The sequence below is a fragment of the Orussus abietinus genome, unplaced genomic scaffold (assembly GCF_000612105.2).
Source record: "Orussus abietinus isolate OABI.00-Male unplaced genomic scaffold, Oabi_2.0 scaffold89, whole genome shotgun sequence".
Lineage (NCBI taxonomy): Eukaryota > Metazoa > Arthropoda > Insecta > Hymenoptera > Orussidae > Orussus > Orussus abietinus.
The window spans coordinates 323670-343389 of NW_019394246.1; the positions used below are offsets into that span (position 1 = coordinate 323670).

The following is a 19720-nucleotide window of genomic DNA, read 5'->3' on the forward strand; positions in this document are numbered from 1 at the left end:
TCTAATATTCTCGATCTTCGTAATATATATAATATTATCGAAATTTCACCGCCAAGTAATCGTTACTTAGATTAATTAGATTTAGTATGCACTGCCCTCTGATTTTCAACGCATGACGAATTTAATTTAATTAATTTTTTTTCCCAGGAATTGCATTATCGTGTTATTTATGTGGCGCACATGGAACACCAAAATGTATAGAACCCTTCGATCCGGAAAATCCACACCTTGTCTGTAGCCACGAATTGTATCTTCTCTATCATAAAACTGACGTATTTTTCGACTGCTCCAAGGAAATATTTTATCTCAGTAAGGATTCGATTTGAAAATCAAACAATAATTGGTTAAAGAGCCCGATTAGACGAGTTTAAGAATGTGTAAAATGACGTTAATACAGATTAGAGGTGATACCATTACAATACGTGATCGATATTCCGATTACTCAACGGTTACTTCTTTTTGGGAGGTTAAATTTGGCGATTCGAAAAATGGTAACAACGATTCCAATTGTTTAACAGGAAATGGAACAAGTATCATTCGACGTGGCTGTATGGCACCAAAAGGACAAGCTTCGACTTTCAACCTTTTCATTTGCGATACGGATTATTGTAACACCGGAATGTCTACTTGCACTTCGCCATTGTTGATTCTCGCTGCGTTAATTTTCTTATCAATAAGGAAATATTGATTATGGAGAATATATCACCGATCGAAAAAGTCATAATATCAGCACTCCCCAATATGGTAATAACAAACCGAACATCATTTTGAAAATACACCCACGGTTGTAATTTGCAAAGCCAGTCGTCGAACAATTAATGAACAATACTTTGTTCTCTAATTTATTCAACGCGATATTTATTCAAGGTGTCTATAGTTCTTTTTAACCTAATTTCATGTTTTCATAAAGCAGAGCCGAATAAATTGTTTAGAGAAAAAAGTGGAGGGCATTGATCGTTGACCGTTGTTTGGAAGAAAAGTCATTTCATACATTTATATTATTATTATTTACAGAGTAATCATTTCAGTCGTAGAAAAAACATGTACAAACGCAATAATCCGTAAACCATTTCACATTTTCGTTAGCGATATTTTCAGTCCAGTTTCGTCAACTATGGAATCTACCGACATTACACCATTTTTTAATTGAATCGTGCGAGCTACGATAGCATGCAAACATTTACTATAAAAAATTGCATAACTTCTCATTAAATGATGGATAAGTACATTTTCCTATCCGGACATCTCTGTAAAAAGAAGACGTAGCAATGTGCATATTTCCCTACACTTTTAATGTACATATTGTTAGATACATATCCAACAGCTATGCAACGCGTATAAAAAATCGATATGAACAATACGACAGACCTTACACCTGCGACAACAAGATGCTCTATTTTAAAAATTCGATATCAACAATAACCAGGGACATCAAGATGGCGTCAACGAGTCTCAATAAATCAATCGCGGTACAGATACAGCAGCTGCAGTTGATGGTTAAAGTTGCAAGGATTATAACATGTACGTAGAACGGAATTCTCGTAGCTGACAATGATCTTTCAACATGGTTGACGATTACACATAGGAAAGTATACGACGTATATGATAACAGTGACGCAGGAATTATTGAGACTAGTTTGGACACAATTGGTAACGGCAGGTGCACGTTGACGTGGACGTGGTATCCGATGGGTTGCCGAGATTCAGAATTTCCGAGGAGAGTGGTTGGATCCATCGGCACCGTTACAAAAAAAAAAAAAAAATCAGTTACCGTGCACTTGTCCCATCTTTAGTCTTGGCTGTTGCTAGGGTCACCGGCACTAGATCTTGGCGTCCCTGGTTAATTTTCAAGTCGAAGAAGGGTATATTTTGCCTGGGGATGACGTCCTGCGTCGGGTGCACCGAAGATCGGGGTGATATCACACGTGGATGCAGCTGCGGTCTCGCAAGAGCTGTCCCTCGGTCTTCGATAGGTCGAGATGCATCGGTAGGGTCGAAAACGATCAACGGTGCCCCAGGACCCATTGACACCCATCGGGCTGCATTTTTCTTGGGTATCCCAGCTTTCCCCTGAACCGCATGATGTGGAACTGCAGGGTGCCGATCCAAGCCTCCCGACGCCCCGAAGAGCTTCGACAGCTCACGCTATCGTCATCTTCGAGGTGACGGAACAGCGACCTCGTTTATGAAACTTTTCCCCAAACTGGAGGTACCGAATCGTTTCAAACTTCACGATATAAATATAAGAACTCCAAGAAAGGTTCCGACCTCCATGAAATGTCAAGTTGTTTAAAAATTTCTTTATATCTTCGATATTTATTCTGAAGAATGAAATTTTACGCGGGTCAGGACCTTCCTTACGGTCTCCATATTCACTTCCTATAGTTTAAAACGATTCGGTACCCCCGGTTCCTAGAGAAGTTTCACGAACGATTTATCTTTCGAATGTCACTTTCACATCCCCTTAACCCTTCGGCTCCTGGAGGCGCCGAAAGGTGTCCGACGTTTGGTCCAATGTCGCCTGCACGCTTTGATGAATTTCGGCCATATGTTGAAAGGGTCCTGTACCCTGCATCTGTATCGGTTCCTCCTTATCGCAGGTGCAACGGTTTTGCACTTAATGATGGTAGGCGTAGACGGGCGAAGCGTAGGAGTAGTGCTGCGCCGGCTGCGCTTCGTAGTAGTGGGCCGCAGCGGGGGCCGCATAGGCAAGATGATGCGCCACGGGGGCGGCGTTGGCCACGTAGTGCACCGGCTCGGCGTGAGCAATGGGGGCGGCCAGGGTCTTGACGGCGACCGTCGCCGGCTCCTTGTGGACGACGGCGTTGAATCCGTTGACGGAGTCGGCGGTGTAGTCGACGGTGCGTCTGGTGCCGTCGGCCTCGATCAGGGAGTAGCTGCCCTGGACGACGTCGCCGTCGCGCGTCTCGTGCTGGTTCTTGACGTCGCCGGTCAGGCTGTCGTGCACGTCATAGGCGTAGCTGTACTGCGGATGGGGGTCGTAGTCCGCGTCCACGGCTTTCGCGGCGGGGACGGCGTACGCCAATGGAGCCTGGGCGTGGTACGCCAATGGAGCCGTAGGGATGATTCCTGCACTTGCAGCTGCCACCAGGGCGCAGAGGGCTACGAACTGGAGAACGTGGGGTTTGTAGATTTTTTTTTTCTCTAGCTTCTTCGAGGTTTTTTTATAAGTTTTATGAATTTCATTAAGGGGATGCGAAAGTGCCATCCGGGAGATTAATCGTCCAACTTTTCTCCGGGCCGGGGGCACCGAATCGTTTTGTCCTAGACAATGCGAACGTGGAGGCTACAAGGAAGGTCCTGACACTCGTGACGTTTCATTTTTATAAGCAATTCTTAAAATATGTATAAAAAAATTTTTTAAAAGAAATTTCATAGGTGTCGAGACCTTCCTTACAGTCTCCACGTTAGTGTTGTTAAGTTTAAAACGATCGAGTCCCCGGATGCCACTTTTGCGTCCCCTTAATTTTCATATGCGGTGGGGAATAATTGCGAATTATCGGTATTGGTCGGTAAAATGGTTCGTTCGCATCCGAATAGGTTATTACATGCGACTGGCCGAGGTATTGCAAAGTTACGAGAGAATTTAGAATTCGTCCTGAAACGAGTTCCCCGCTTCACCGGATAAGAACAATTGACCCAGGCACCGCGTTTGACGCCACGGTTTGCAGCGAAAGTTAATAATTAACAAGAGGTCGCAAAAAGCAGATACTTTACGTCTCGGTATTTTCCAGGCTTTCCAATAAATTCAAACATCAATTTCGAAGAGCGCGTAAAAATTGTGTAAAAAAATCGGAATCCCGTGCAATTGGACTTTCCCTCGCTTCTTTACGGAATCACGGCGTTACGACCTCGCCTTAAAAAATGTGGGAATTCGATCTTGAAAGCCAAACGAAATGTTAAAAAGAACGTTAAATCCCGAACGAAAATCCTTTTGGATTATGTGACTCCACTCCGCGTTGAAAAATCCAACATAAGAATTCGAGAATTTGATCTTGGCAAGCAAATGCAACGGTTAGAAACTATAAAGACGCGGAGAGAATTTCTTTTGGGTTATTTGATTCTTTTCCGCGTCGAAAAATCCGGTATAATAAGGCAATAAAACGAGAGAGAGAGGAAGCGCGGACGTCACGGCGTTACGAGCTCGCCTTAACGAATTCGGGAAGCGAATCCGTGGGCAGAATGCACTCACCTTGAATGCCATGTCGTGTCTGGAAGTTGACTGATGCCGGTCGTGGCCGGGGCTAGACTTATATAGGGCCAGAGCGAGGCGTTAGCGAGGAGAATTTCACAACGTTCGGCCGAGTGCCGAAAACCCGGATCCGCGGTTTTCCCTCTCCTCCGGTGGCGGCGCTCGAGATCGCCTTCCGCGCCACCGACGAGGAGAGGACCTCTTGGTTGCTCCACTTATTCCTGGCCTGCATCGGGAGAAGCCGAGAGATCTGACGAAACGGGTCTCGAGTTATGTCAGGCCCGATTTACGTTTTAACTCCGCCAAATTTGCCATTTGCCTTTTCGACTTTCCGCTAAGCGGCGGGCTTAAGGTGACGTGAAAGTGCCGTCAAAGAGGACTTTTTTCCAACCTGGTGCCCCGAATCGTTTCAAAATTTATCACGTAAATGCGTAGACCGTAAGGAAGGTCCCGACACCCGGGAAATTTTATTTTTTAGAAACAATCTTGAAAATATCTCTACGCAAGTTTTTTAAACATTCAAGCGTGTGAGAACATTTTGTTCATTTGTTAGATATTTTTTAATTTATGTATTTCAGTGAACTTCGCAAGGTGCAAAGAATTTTAACAGCCGTTCCAAACACGGGTTCGCCTTAAGCTCGACTTTTACTAGTTGCGATTCATAGATTCCGACGAGCAAAGTATCCGTCATTGTTAAATAATTGAAATAGGTGTCGTAATATGTATATTACCCGCCTACAAGGATACTTTACGCATCATTTCGGCAATAATTACGCGACTAACTTGCAAGTGCAACCGTGGAATGATCTGGAACGCGAATGTCCGCCCTAAGCACGAGTTTCACTACTTGCGGTTCACGGAGTCTATGCTCGGCAGATTAGAAGAGTTTCCACGTCCGATTAAAATGGAATCCAAGGGATCTTTTTCCGATAACTCGTTAAATCGGAATAAATTTAAACTCCCTCTGCTCTTAGCCAACACCCTCCCAAAATATTCTACACCGTAGCGACCTTAATATTTGGGCATAGAAAGTTGAGCCAACTCTAACGTAGTTCTTCGCCGTAGATCTCGAACGTTCATCGTAAAACGTTTTACGGAAACTCATAAGCTATTGAAAATTGTCCAAAATCGCGAATTTGTAAAGTTTTCGAGTTCGTAAAGTCGGAAATGGTCGATTCCCGAGAAGGAGAGCGCAGTCGAGAAAGAAAGCGAGAGTCTCGTAGGTGGATTTCAGAGTAGACTGCGAACTCATTGTCCAGGCTCGGCACGTACTCGAAGGTCGTCCCGATTACGTACGCGAGCATTGTTCTTTCGTAAACGGGACGAGACCCTAACCGGTGACGTAACTCCTCCCGGCAAAGAGAACCCAACTGCGTAATTGAACTTGATGTATCGATTCGAGCCGATGTGCAACCGACCCGGTAAAAAGAACCGGTCGGGGCTCCCGATGGAAAAGTGCCATTCTAACGCAAGGAGCGAAAAACCACGTTAATTAATGTAAGGTGGCACGAAAATGCCGGCAAAGAGGAACCGAGTTGTCCCGGATCGTTGCAATCGTTAGAACGCGAACATGTCGTTTATAAAAACGATCCCGTGAAATTTGAAACGTTTAAAATTTCTTTTTCATACGAACACCGATAAAATGGTGGTTCGCGGTATCCATTGTTCCAAATGTACGTTTCCATTATCGTTATTTTCTCCGACGTCTTTCCACCCTCTCAAGAAATCAGGAAAGGTCCCTTAAACTCGAACTCAACGTTGAAAAACATCTTCATTTGCGAGAAATTCACAAGTAACGAGATACAGGAGGAAATCAGAAAGCGTATCCAGCAGCGGCGTAAGTCAGGGGAGCGGCGAGTCTGGCGATCGCGGGTGCAGGTGCAGGTGCGACAACGGGGTTGACGATTTTGGCGACCCTCGGGAAGCCAACCGGAGTGGCGACCGCCCTGAGCGCAGGTGGAGGGGCAGGGGCGGCAACGTAGGTCCTGGCGTAGGCGATGGGAGCTGCGGCGACGACCCTGGGGAGCACGGGAGCAGCCGCGACCGCGGCTTTGGCGACCACCGGAGCCACGGCCACGGCGGGTTCCCTGTTGACGACCGCGTTGAACCCGTTGACGGGGTCCGCCGTGTAGTCGACGATCCTCCTGGTGCCGTCCGCCTCGATCAGGCTGTAGCTGCCCTGGACCACGTCGCCATTTCGCGTCTCGTACTGCGCCTTGGAGTCGCCGGTTATGGAATCCTGGACGTCGTAGGCGAAGCTGTACCGCGGAGCTGCGTCGAAGTCCTCGATCTTCTCGAGGACCCGAGCTCCCGGCTGCACCACGCCGCCGAGCCCCAGGGTGGCCAGGCCGAGGAGGACGACGATGCCCTGTCGGGGGATACGGTGTTAAGAGAAAAGACGCTTCTAGCCCCCGGAAAGCGCCGTTCGGGAATCTCTTCCAATTTTTCGACGGCTCGATTCGAGAGTTAGGGCGTTACAAGATCGTTGTCGAGGACCGGAGTCCGTCCCGTCAACTTTCGCATACGAAATCGACAATTTCGATTGATTTTACGTTACGTTAACCAATGACGGGACTTCGCAGCGATGCGAAATTTTTCATGCGAACTCGTTCGGATGCAAAGAAAATTTCACCACGATGCGAATCTTCCCAAGACGAATAGACCCAATTATTGAAGTAGACGAAGGATACCTTGTAAACCATTGCGATCGTTGATGCCAGTAAACCGCTATCGATGAACTGATGTCGCTATCAGGACTCGATGAGGATTATATACTATTGTCCCACTCCCGACGTTTAGTCGCACATCGCCCGGGAGGATCCGCGACGTAGCTCGATCGTTGAGCAATTACATTAGTATTTCAAGTAGGACGAGTCGAGGAGTTCGCATACCAATGCCCCGAAATTCAATCCGGAGCGGCCGCGATTGATTGTTGCTCTCGCTGACTGGAATACCAGCAACGGGATGAGCTTTCTCGGTATTTTCTCATCGAGGGATTATCGCGATCGGCCCTTTCCTTGCGAGACGGCTCAAATCGACCGTCTTGCTTGGATGGACAATGTACGCATTGCCCGGTCGCGAATACGGCGCAGTAATCGCCGATTTTTTAACCCTATCAACGGGATGGAGCCATAAGTACGTCCGACTTTTGGCCCGATATCGCTTGCACGCCCTGATGAAATTCGCCCGTACGCCAAAAGCGCTTAGCGCCGAAAGGGTTATAAGGGGACGCGAAAGTGGCATCCCTTCGTCAAACTTTTCTCTCGGAGATACCGAATCGTTTCAAATTTTCCCACGGGAATATGGAGACTCCAAAGAAGGTCCTGACCCTCCTAGAATTTAATTTTTTAAAAGCTGGAATTTTTGATAGCCTCTACACTCATATCGCGAGGTTTGAAGTGATTCGGTACACCCAGTTCGAAGAAAGGCATGACGAAGGAGACGTCCCCTTAACCCGGGATACCTTTCCAGCATCTAGACGGGAATTCCTGGCATTTGGCTTCGATTTCTGCAACTCCGGTCGAGAGTGAAACGCCGGGGCGCGGCGTTGCGCATAAACAAGCGCGACCGTGAAAACTCGGTCTCTACTTGACCTTAACCGGCGAATGATCTAGAACTCGGCGTCGATCGGTGGGAAAGGAAAAAGTCGGCCTTTTTTGGGAGTGAGGTCGACCTTTGCAATCGACTTGTCTTGGACTTCCAATCGCGCGATATCGTAACCCGAGAAGGTCTAGGCGTGTCACCTTCTCCGACTTTTTTCACGTAATACGCCCGAGAGTTGCGTCACGTCGAGGCCTTAGAACTCGATTAATCGCTCTCGAGTTTGCCACCCTCGACTTTGTTGACGAAACCTCGGCGCCGTTGTCGTTGACCCTTTGGGGTGACTTTCGCTCCTCTACGGCGCCATTTTCTTCACGTTTGCAGAAATCCCGAACTCGAAGATTTACCACGATACGGGAAAATCGAAGCTCTTCGTAAATAAAAATGCCATTAGAGAGGTGAGGAAAGACCCGATTCGAAGGAAGGGAAATTTTCGCAACCCGCGAATGCAAATCGCTCGACGCTTTTCCAATCGAGGAGACCCTGACTTATGTCACTCAAGGCGTGACCCGTTACGATGTTTTCCGAAGAAAATTGCAATCCCGCCACGATTTACGTCGAGCATTTGCGGAATATCGAGTGCTTCGTGCCGATTTCGCGACATTCGACATGGCGTCCTCGCGTTTCGCGAAATTTCAAATCGTGGAATTCCCTTTCGTTTCCGAGTCGTTTCAAACTTTACCACGGGAATACGGGGACTTTAAGGAAGCTCCTCACCCCTTTGAAAGTTCACTTTTTATATCGAATTTTAAAAATGCTTATTAATTTGAAGCGATTTGATACACCCTCTTCGGTTGTCCTATGATCCTATTCCACCTCTGGCGATTTGTAACAGGAACATAGAACAATCGAGGAGGTGGTATAGAATTCTCCAGGGCAAAAACTTTAGGGGTTGAAATTTCCGATTTCTAACAGGATCATAGGACAACCGAGAAGGGTGCACCGAGTTTCGTGCCTTAGATCAACGAGTGAATTTCAAGGATCAGGAATAGGCGATTAGAGGGTTTGCTAGACACACTCTTCTAATTAAACGTACTCATTGTTATCGCTTAATGTTCCTTTATTACATTAATTATTTTACAGTTTATTATACCTCAGGTACCGCAATTACATACATTTTTGAGCTCGTTTAAAAGAATATTAACAAATTGTCCAGTCTTGTCGTCGGCTCCTTCTCTCGTTTCTTCATGTTGAGACCTCGTAGAGTATCCGGCCATCACCTGGTTGCTCCATGCAAAATCCAAGGTAAGGATTCTCCTGCTACTCGCTGGAAATTCCGTGAGACATCCCTCTTCAACGGCAACAATCCACCAAATACGTGACATTAATATAACCGTTACATAACGTTTGTAACGGTGCCATCCCCTAATGATGGCACCGATCCGCGAACTACCTGCAAGGTAGAATTTTGAATGAGATAATTAGCGCGTACCCGCCCAACGTTTTCGTGGATTTAGATGTCCCACCATGTACACCTGTAAGTCATTCATGACCGCCAGTGTACGTTAATGTAATGTCAGCTCGAAACCCGACTCAAACCAAAAAGAAAGTATTTCAGCCGTTCCCAGAGTCGCGTCGTTAATTTGTTATTCCACTGATATAACGGTCTTTTTCCATTGTTTTGACGAGCCCCACCCAATAATCGACTTCGTAACATTCGTGCAGCGTAATACCTTTGACGAGTTGCATAAGTTTGCCAAAAGGTAAAGACACATCGCCGCGCGAATGGAATTCAGATTAGGACCAATGGGCTGCGCAATTCTAGACTCCGTTAACCTCAAAATGGCGCCGGCGCGGTTTGCGACGCAGTTTGCAATCAGTTTTGCGTCATATTCACTCCGAAACGAGTAAACGTTTACATCTGAGAATTGATTACTACCAAACGATACCTTATAGCACTTCTTTTAACTTAATAATTCTAGATGTATTCGATTCGATGTTTTCCTTGTAGAGGGCAAGGATATAAATGATGCTCGCCTTTTCTTACATGTCATAAGAAAATGTGGACTTTTCCGCGGGACGACGAGAGAAATTACAGAATTAATTTACATTTCAATTCGTCAATGAGTTTTTCTTATGTGACGAATTGAAAAAAAACCAAGTCTCTCTCGCGAGATCATAAGGAATGCATGTATAAAATACACGTAAAAATCGGTCCAGGGGATGTCGAGATTTTTGCGAACATGAAAAAATGCAATCTTACGTTTGTATATGTAAGTGCAGGTAGTCGATGGACCCAACAACGATTAGATTAGTATTTAAGGTATTCTGGGTGATTTTTATAAAGTCGTGCATAACGAATTATAACGTCCAATTTATTTTTGTAAATGTAAAGAAATATGCTTAGATGACGATCGTCCTTTTTGCTTGTCTATATTTCTGTACATCGCGAAAGGATATGTATGTTTTGTACAAACCTACATTGTTGACTCATTCGAATAAAGCTTGGGCGATATAACTAACTGCAAATAACAAGGTAAATCAATCGGGCGAAGTCGAATCTCAAAGAGGAGCTAATCAAACAGCTTTTAAAACGAGAACATACGCTGCCGCTTCTATCACCCGATTTCATACCCTATAAATTGAAATTTCAGAACATTCCGCATTCACAACTTTTAACAAAGACGTATGCAGTTTCCCCATGATTCCCTTTTTCAAAAACATAAACGATAAAAATCAACAGTGCCCTAAATTTCGGCTTAACGGTAAGTAACAAGAAGCCTCCATCGACTCCTGCATTAACATGGGCTTACAAAACGTTTATTGGTATTTTACAAAGGTATTCCGAAGAAGTTTCGAGGGAAGGTTTAAAAAATGGCATTTGCATAGGTGAGACCGCCAACGGGAGCGGCATATGCGAAGGGCGAGGAGTAGGCGGCGCTATAGGCAGGGTAAGCAGGGTAGCCAGGGTAGGCAGGGTAGGTCAGGGCGGCAGGAGCAGGGGCAGCGGCGAGACCGCCGACGGGCGCCGCTTGGCGGAATTCCGCAGCAGGGACCGCAGGTTGCGACGAGGCGGCGAAGTTTCCACTCCTGGCAGGTGCAGGTGCAGGGGAGCCGAATCTGCTCTGGCTCTGAGCTTGAGATTGAGCCTGGCTCTGCGCCTGATTCTGAGCCTGGTACCTAGCCTGGGCTTGGTTCTGAGCCTGCCCCTGCGCCTGGGAGGTCAAGGGTCCGGACCTGGCCTCGACCACCTCCACGTCCGAGTCGGGTCCACTGGAAGGAATCGCTGGAACGGTTCCGGCGGGTGCAGCCGGGACTGCGGCCGCGGGTGCGACTGGAACCGCAGGAGCCGCGATAGCTGCCAGGACGGGCTCCCGGCTCACCACCGCGTTGAAGCCGTTGATGGGATCCGCGGTGTAGTCGACGATCCTTCTGGTCCCGTCGGCCTCGATCAGACTGTAGCTGCCCTGGACCAAGTCGCCGTTCCTGGTCTCGTACTGGGCCTTCGAGTCTCCCGTAAGGGCGTCCTGGACGTCATAGGCGAAACTGTACTGGGGGGCTGCGTCGAAGTCTTCCACTTTGGCGGGAATTGCGACCGCGGGGGCGGCGATTGCTGAGATTGCTGCCGGGGCCACTGGGACCACCGCTCCGTGGGCCAAGGCCACCAGGCCCAAAATCGCGATCAACTGGAAATTATTAAATGCTAGGCGTAGTTTTATGGCTCGACAAGGGGGTTAGGGTTCCCTGATTTGCCCTGAACGGACGGAACTAGATTTACTTGCGCGGGTCGCAAATCGCTACGATTGATCATAACTTAATCTCTACGGAGTCGCGTATGCTCATGCGCGGGAATAAATTTGTCTTCGGCTAAGTTTCGGCTGCAGCTTATTTGAATTTAAACATTTTTCATGCAAGAAAAGTGTAACATGATTTTGGAGATTTACGGAGCAATTTACAGAGCCAGTTTCTACTTGGGCCAGGAGGCCAGTTTCACTTCCTGGGATGTGGAATCTTGGATTAAATACGGAGTAAACTTCGCGATATGACTCATCCCAGGATTCGCGTTTACCTGGACCCGGAGATTCGTCAGGCAGAGAAAGCGTTCCAAGCAGCGAACGAATTAAGCCGGCCCGACCAGTTCCAGAATCGCGGCGAACCGAACTGCCCCAGATTTCCAAACTCGGGAACGCAAACCCCACAAAGGCAGCTCACAAGACTGCGAGCAAGTGCATCGTCAACAAACCCCGTAGAAATGAGGGGAACCCACAAAAAGGAAGCCGTCACCTTCAAGAGCCCCGCAAACGGTGGCGTTTGAACCCCACCCTGCACCGATTGATTTAGGACCATTTTGGGTGACGTCGCTCCTCGGGCCCTAACTTAAAGCCGACATGCTTACCTTGAAAGTCATGTTCGTTAGCGAGAGGATCGGCGAGAACACTGATGCCCTGGGGTGAGATGCTCGGGCTTTTATACTCGGGATGCGCCGCCGAGGTCCAATAACCAATAGCGGCGACTCCTTGCACCCGCGCCCCACCAGCCAGGACCGGTGACCTCCTCATAACTATGTACTATGTACTATGTACTATGTACCGTGTACTAACGCACTTATGTTTCTTCATATTACGCCGCATCGCCCGAGCCTCCTACGCGACCCGCAAGCCAATCGCTGCAGCTTCGAGATACCTTCGACTCCGCCGACTCGCTCTACGATGACTTCTGTCAGCTCCGAAATCTCCCCACTTTGGTTTGGGTCTCGGTCGAAGGATTGGTCGAGATGGGATCGGCACGACGGAGGTTCCGGGTCCCAAATCATGCCGGGAAGTCCTTGGCTGGGATTGAAACGGTTCGCGCTTTTGCATCCTGGCAGAAACTCCTGCAGAAGCGTTCGCTTTGCATGGACCGCCTGCCACAGAGGAGGAAAATCCTGGGTACTCGAGGTTTCCTTCGCAATCATGGATCGCTTGCTTCGGGATGTGGATCGTGATATTCGTCCATTTTTGATAAATCGTCTCAATTTGGGAGGACGTTGCGGGAAGGATCACCCAGGATGAGATTTTCCGATGATCAACTCCATCCAGGTTCTCGTTCGGCGATGCCGAACCGCCCTTGATAGGGATTATGACGAGCAATTCGTCCGGGTGTCTTCAGTTTCTTCGTTTACTGGATCATTCGAGGTAGGGTCCTCGATGATCATCCCAAGCGACGCTGGGATGTCCTTGGCAGGAATTGAAACGGTCCACGCCGTTGCATCCTGGAAGGAATTACTGCAGAAGCGGTCGCTCTGCCTGGATTATCTGTCAGCCCAGAGCATGGAATCGTATATCTGGTGAAGGGTTATTCGTTCCAAGGTCTTTCGCAAAGGAATCGCAAATCAGTTGCTCCAGGATGTAACTCAATTCGTTCGTCTCAGGGACCCATCCATTGGGGATGAATCATCAAGAGTGGATATTATATAAAGGATCGTTTGAGATAGGACCCCCTGACGATGATCCCGATTGTAATTCTCGTTCCCAAACGACACCTTTTGCAGAGATCGCGGTACCTTTCCATCCAGGTAAGAATTCCTCCGTCAACCCTGGTTCTGGGAATCCGTACACGGAGAGGAAAAGAATCGTCTCTCCGATAAAGGGTTGCTTGCCGGAGTCTTCTTGCAGAATCCCAAGCCACTTATCACAATTCAAAGATACGCCATCGAGCCGAGTCGTTGGCCGAACCTGCTTGCCTCCAGAGGTCTACTCATTTGGCCAGATCGCGAACATCGGTTGTCCTACGAATGGTCTTTCCTTTCTCATCCCGATAAAGATTCGAGTACATTTCGCAGGGATTATCCCGGCCAGTTCATACTTTTGACTCCCACGTCGCGAAGACGCCGATTCTTCGTAGATTCCATGGAAAGCCACGTATACGGTTTGTACATCCGACGAAGGGTTATCTCCCAAAAGCCTTCCCACTTATTTCCCACAATTCAATGATATGCCATCGACCTAAGTAGATTCGCTCGTTGATCCAACCTGCTTCTACCCATTTGGCCGGGTCATGAGCATTGGTCATCTTGGATATGGTCTTTCCTTTCTTATTCCGGACACTCCCTTTTCCAGGCGATGCTTGGGTGCGTTTCGGAGAACGCCTTCACCCTTCCGGAGATTCCCACGCCGCATAAACGCGGATTACTCGGAATCTCCCGCACGCGGAGGGTATTTCATTTTGTTCCAGGCGTCCTTCCGAAATCGCCAACCGATTCTGCGGCTTGGAAACGCGTCGTCGAGTTGGCCCGTTCCCTCGTTGTTCGAGCCCGCTTGCCCAGACGTCTACTCGCTTGGCAGGAACATAAATGTCGCTCGTCCAAAGGGCCCTTACTTTAACATCCTGGGAGGAATTCCGAAGGCTCTACGTGGACCACATTTGAACCCAAGTGAACGCGCACGGCCCTTCGAAGAAAGGGTCTTTACTTCGATGTCCTGGAAGAGATCCCTCCTTGATCCTGGCGTTGATTCCACGTGCTCGATATTTCATCTCCAAGGCTAAAGAACCACCATTGTATTCCTCGTTCAATGACGATCGGGCGAAAGTAATTCAATGCCTTCCAACTAGACTCGTTCAACCCTAAGCGAACGTGTTTTTCTCTTTAATATAAATTAACGTCGCATCCCCTGGCTCTTCGTTCATCACAGCGCTTGGGATATGTTTTTGGATTAGATGGCCATATGATCGATTTCAGCTCTTGTATGGTAACTCGACGTAAACTTGAAAAACGAGGCAGATCCTTCCAAGCTAACGAACGTTCGTCTTCGGTTTATAACTCCCAGATGGGGCGCTAAGAAATCCTTCCGACGTATTGGCCGCCATGTTTATCCCGATCAGGGGATCGGAGACAAAAAATCCTATTAATCCTTTTATTCGATCCTAAAGTGGACATCCAATCGTCCAGTTGACCTTCTTCTTTCATGCCTTAATGCCGCGAAGTCCGCTTTCGTTCCGCATCTCCAGGACGCATTGGAAGGTCGAGGTCGGCTAACTTGACGACTCCGCCATTTTGGATCACCCTTCGCAATTCGCAATTCCCAACCTTTGTTGCCTACGGAAATAAACTTCGATAATAATTTTGTGGTACACTTGACGTTCTTTCACGTTTAAAATGTTATTTATAATGAAAAATAATAATTTGTCGTCGGCGACGCCCAGAACGTTTTCGTGGCAACGCTCGGACGATTTGGACGCGAGGCGAAATTCGTTACTTAATTCGGATATTATGCAACGATTATGACGTCGAGTTAAGGTGGACTTGATTGGACGTAACGGAGCGGGAATCACGTCCCACCTGGAGCTCCTATAAAGAGAACCAGGGCGCACGATCAAAGTGCTCGTATATCTCTTTCGTTTACTTTAATTGCGCGACGCCCATTATTTATAGCGAGTCCGTCTCATCGCCCATGTTCGGGACGTATAATACGCGATCCCGAGGAAATCGAATAAATAAATCGACACCTTAAATCGCCAAGGTTCTGAATGTGCCAACATGGCGGCGACATCGATCACGGGAATCGAGAATCAATCGCCCGATAAATGCCGCGAATATTATTTAATCGCCATGTCCGTCTTCTTTTAATCACTCGCGCCGGGAACTCGTTTCTTTGGGATCGGCTCGGTAATAATACGGTCAAGACGCGATAATATTGAAAAAGAAAGTGGCCTCTTTAAAAGGAGTTTAATCGGGCGCATAAAACAGGTTTCGACGAGACGCCGCCAGGGGCGTGGCAGGGTGGCGCGAAATTCCGCCACCTCGCGGATCAATCGATTACAACGACAACTTTTCGCGCCTCCCAATTAACTTTCAATGAACCGGTGTAATAAAAAGAAATATCAAAAGAACGCGATGCTCGTGAAATTTAATTTTTCAAAAACAAAAAATATGTGCCCATGGTTCTAGTTTGGGATAAATAACAAAATGTTTATGTCAAACGATTCGGTGGAACGAATTTGGAGAAAGGATTCGTAAACACGTATTTATGTGGAACGACCCTTTTAAAGGTCCTGAATTTCTTTTCGCGGAACGTCGCGGGATCTTAGAACGGATCGCCTCGGGCCTCGATTCGCCGCGATTAGCGGTTAAAAAGAAAAACCCGTTCCCCGGAAGAGAATTCCTGGCATATATCAATATTAAATCCGCCTCGAAGCTTCCTCTCCGGAGGAGAAACTGGTTCCTCGGTCCCTCGATTAGCCAACGAACCGGCCGACGCGAAATCCATTCGTCTCGCGTTCTCGGCCAGTTAGACGGCTCTACTTTTCCTACGTCCTTGCCATTGCGCCTCGAATGTGACGTGACTTAACCCTTTCTCTTTCTCTCTTGCGCCTGCCCCAATTCCCGGCGACCACGTGAAACCGGTCTTACTTAACCCCTACTTAATTAAAACCTAGACACCTAGAAACCTGATATCCGCTCTCCCGTCTCGATCTACGTATCCGCTCGGTTTATGCTCCGAGTCACTTTGAATTTTTTCGATTAAATCCACGAGCCGTAAAATATTCTCTTCGGGAATAATCAACTTTCAACGTATACTTTCAGACCAATCAATTAGAAACCTAACATTAAATCCGTGGCTTTGATTCTCCGATATGTCAAGGTAACGGTAACAGCGCTACTACCGGTTCCAATGCGATAGTTTGAATTTTTGATATCGCAATGGGTATCGACGCGCGGCTGGGGAAAAAATTCGGTACCGACCCCTTTACGATCGATAGCGATTCCAGACACTTGCCACGGCCGTTGCTCAAGTTTCTGAAAAGCTACGAAATGCCCGGCACGATTGTCGGTGTGGTAATTCTTGGCGCGCCTCTTCGCGGCGTCCCCTCCCGATGCGAACCAAGATGGCGACCGGCAATAAAAGAGCCAAGCGTGGGCGTTTTCGCTCGCACTTTCCGCGTATTTCGCGAATCGATCGGCATCGTTTGTCGCCGGATCTTCCCTCGTGCCAGGGAATTGCGATTAAATTCTACATACAGCGGAATAACGGAAATTACAGCCCGAAAGGCCGCTACGAGTCTACCTGCAATATCTTCCGATATCTTTTAAATATACCAGTCTTTTTACCCTCATTGTTCCCACCTGACGGCGTGACTTAATTTTCGGAGTTTATAAATCAGCATGAGATGCTTAACCGAGTTTGAGAACGCGTTTAATTAACTTTGAAGAATCGTGGCGTTACCCAAATCAATATGGCGGACGAATCCAACGAGCCGATTCGTGACAGAGATAGAGATGCCATTCTCGTTCGAGTTGATTGATTTGCAGTCCGTGGTTTCGAATTACTGGTTTGTCAAGGAAATGCTGGTCACGTTTTTGAATTGCTTGATTCTATGGGACGCTATCTAGCGCGAGTTTTGAAACCGCGATGCGGACAAATCTAAGATGGCGGCGGTAAATAAGCTAAATATTGATATTTTTCTAACGTTAAATTATTTTTTATGCAAATATTTTGGATGAAGAATACGTTGCAAATTTCTATAAAATTCTTTAGCATTTTTGCATCGTTTCCTGCCAACGTGGAAACTGGATTGAATTAAGGTTACGTTACTCTGAAATTCATGTCTGGGTCGTTGAATCGTTGCGCATTAACGTAAATGCATTACCACCGCCACTGTGAACGCGATTCCAATAAATGAGATCTTGGGAACGAACGGCAGTTCTGTTTTGTTTTTTATTCAATTGTCATTGCAGGCGCCGCACCTCGATTGCCATTTCGATTTAACCTACGGGAAGAAAACTACAGGATTGTCCGATCGGAGAAATGAAAATGGACATCGGGTTAAAATCGTGCCTGCTTCCCATTTATCACATGCTTGTCCCAAAGACAACGGCCGGCATCCCCTCGACAACCAAGGGCTATTCACTCGAAAATCAGTGAAAACTATTTTCTTCGATTTCATATGATAAACAACGATGCGATTCGGGAACAAGTGCCAGTCGGTCTTAAAATCGTGGCGACGTTTCGGCGATTTTCAGCCGATTTCCGCGTGATTTCGAGCACCAAATTCCCCGATTTCCAGAGTGAATACCCTCATCTCGATATCACCGTTTCCAGGACGAATGGGAAAGAATCAAGATACAGAACACAACTAGGATTACATAGAAAAAAGAGTGGTAACGATGTTAGCGATATGTACAATTGGTATGACTAGGATACGTCTACGGATGCGCAGGTGAGCTAGGTCAGTGCTGGTATGCGACCGCAGGTGCAAAGAAGGGTGCGGCGTGGTTCACGACAGGTGCAGCCCTGACGACGGCCGGTTCCCTGTGGACGACGGCGTTGAATCCGTTGACCGGATCCGCGGTGTACTCGACGACCCGGCGGGTGCCATCGGCTTCGATGAGGCTGTAGCTTCCGGTGACGACGTCCCCGTTCCTGGTCTCGTGCTGACTCTTGGCGTCCCCTGTCAGGCTGTCCTGGACGTCGTACGCGTAGGCGTACTGGGGGTGTGGGTCGTAATCGTCGGCGGTTTTAACGAAGGGTCCTACCGCCACGGGTGCCGAGGGTCCAACTGGAACCACTCCTGCCCTGGCCAAGGCCATCACCACCGTCGCCAGCACCACGAACTGGAAAGAACGACGGTAACTCGTATTGCCTTTAACCCTTTGGCTGCTAACAGCGCCTAAAGGCGCTCGACGTTCGGACGAATTTCCCCCATATGTATAAAATGGCTCCGTGTTCAAAGGGTTAACCTTCAAGGTGATACCAAAGTGGTATTCGCGGTGAGTATCTCAAATGATTTCGAGCTCGACAAATTGCTGGACGTTGAACGACACCGTTGACCAAGAACATTTTAAGATCGGAAGGTCGACGGGGCCGCATCCTGTCCGCAAGGTGAGGGGTTTCGCGGCTCTCTTTGTCCAGCGTAATTGTCGTTTTGCGCGGGAAGTCCGCCCTCGTTATCGAGAAGTTTCCATTAATAAGATCTGGACTTCTGTCCAGATGCTCCGTCCTCATCGGAACGCGAATTACCGATTAATTTACGATTCGGGGACTACAAGTGACCCTGGAATATAATAGTGCAAAGGTGGTCGTCCTTCGAGTCGTCCCCACTTTTCAATGCGGACCAATATTACCATTTCGGTTCCATCATGTTTCTCATTCAAAACGAGTGCACCCAACAAAGACAAGGATCCCTCCGAAGTTTAAGAACTTTCGCGTTGCTTTGAATCTTTCCCCCCGTTTTATCAAAGACGATCGAATCGCGAGAATCCAATTTTCGAAACGTCGTCGATCGGTCGTGGAACTTTTGATTCCCGGAAAATGTTAACACCGATATTCGCAGAAAGTCCTTGACTCGAAATGCCCTAAATGTCGAACTTGCCCTTTCGATCTCACCTTGGCGGCCATTTTTCTTGGGTCTGAGAACCGGTGGTCGGTAAACGTGTCGAAAGAGACTGATGTCCGACCATCGGGACCCAGAAGCATTTATAGGGACGCCGGCGGCCGCCATTTTGGTTCCCAGGAACAGACGCGGAGCGATCGCACCCCTCGAGCATCGCAAACAGTTCCGAACGCGGACGTGACCGTCCTCAACGCCCGGGAAAAGTTTTGCACCTAACCTCTTCCTCGGACGTGCCTCTCAAAATGTCCGTTGACTCTTTTCGAGAGTGCCGCCGTCGCGTTAAACGTAATCGTTTAAAACGAAAAAAGGCTCTCGAACCTACCCTTAATTAAGACTATCACGGATAAAAATTGAGAAGGGGCAATATGTAATAGTATACGTGTTTAATACGTAAAAATTGCACGAAAATCGTTATCGTAAGCGACCGACCCCGCACCGTGGGAATTTCCAACCCGGGAAACCAGGAAGAAATATTTCCAATTTTTCTTACGTACCCTACTTGGCATTTCTGTGAAAAAAAAAAAAACAGCCTATACGAGGCTAACCATGGGGAATGATCTCCGTATCAAACTATTATATCATGGGCTTCTTTAAATT

At 47.6% G+C, this 19720-nt stretch overlaps 3 protein-coding genes across 3 annotated transcripts in view; all 3 read right to left on the reverse strand.

Moving 5' to 3' along the window:
* Positions 1-2413: 2413 nt before the first annotated feature.
* Positions 2414-6941, reverse strand: LOC105701429 (calphotin). Its single transcript, XM_012428164.1, is given in 5 exon segments — positions 2414-2687; positions 2690-3130; positions 4214-4270; positions 6030-6581; positions 6904-6941. Coding segments are annotated over 5 exon segments (1158 nt in total). The 5' UTR covers positions 6916-6941; the 3' UTR covers positions 2414-2591.
* Positions 6942-10092: 3151 nt separating this feature from the next.
* LOC105701439 (skin secretory protein xP2) lies at positions 10093-12275 on the reverse strand. The gene is made up of 2 exons (XM_012428179.1): positions 12150-12275; positions 10093-11439 (listed from the first exon to the last, which is right to left on the reverse strand). Exons 1-2 carry the CDS (start codon positions 12159-12161, stop codon positions 10621-10623), a joined length of 831 nt encoding a protein of 276 aa, XP_012283602.1. The 5' UTR covers positions 12162-12275; the 3' UTR covers positions 10093-10620.
* Positions 12276-14699: 2424 nt separating this feature from the next.
* The window catches only part of LOC105701443 (larval cuticle protein A2B), a 46356-nt gene continuing 41335 nt past the window's right edge, over positions 14700-19720 (reverse strand). The window contains exons 3-4 of the mRNA XM_012428182.1: positions 17935-18344; positions 14700-14828 (exon numbers count right to left, since the gene is read on the reverse strand). Coding sequence (XP_012283605.1) covers positions 17961-18344 — 384 coding nt within the window. The 3' untranslated portion in view covers positions 14700-14828; positions 17935-17960. The remainder of the gene's footprint in view (positions 14829-17934; positions 18345-19720) is intronic.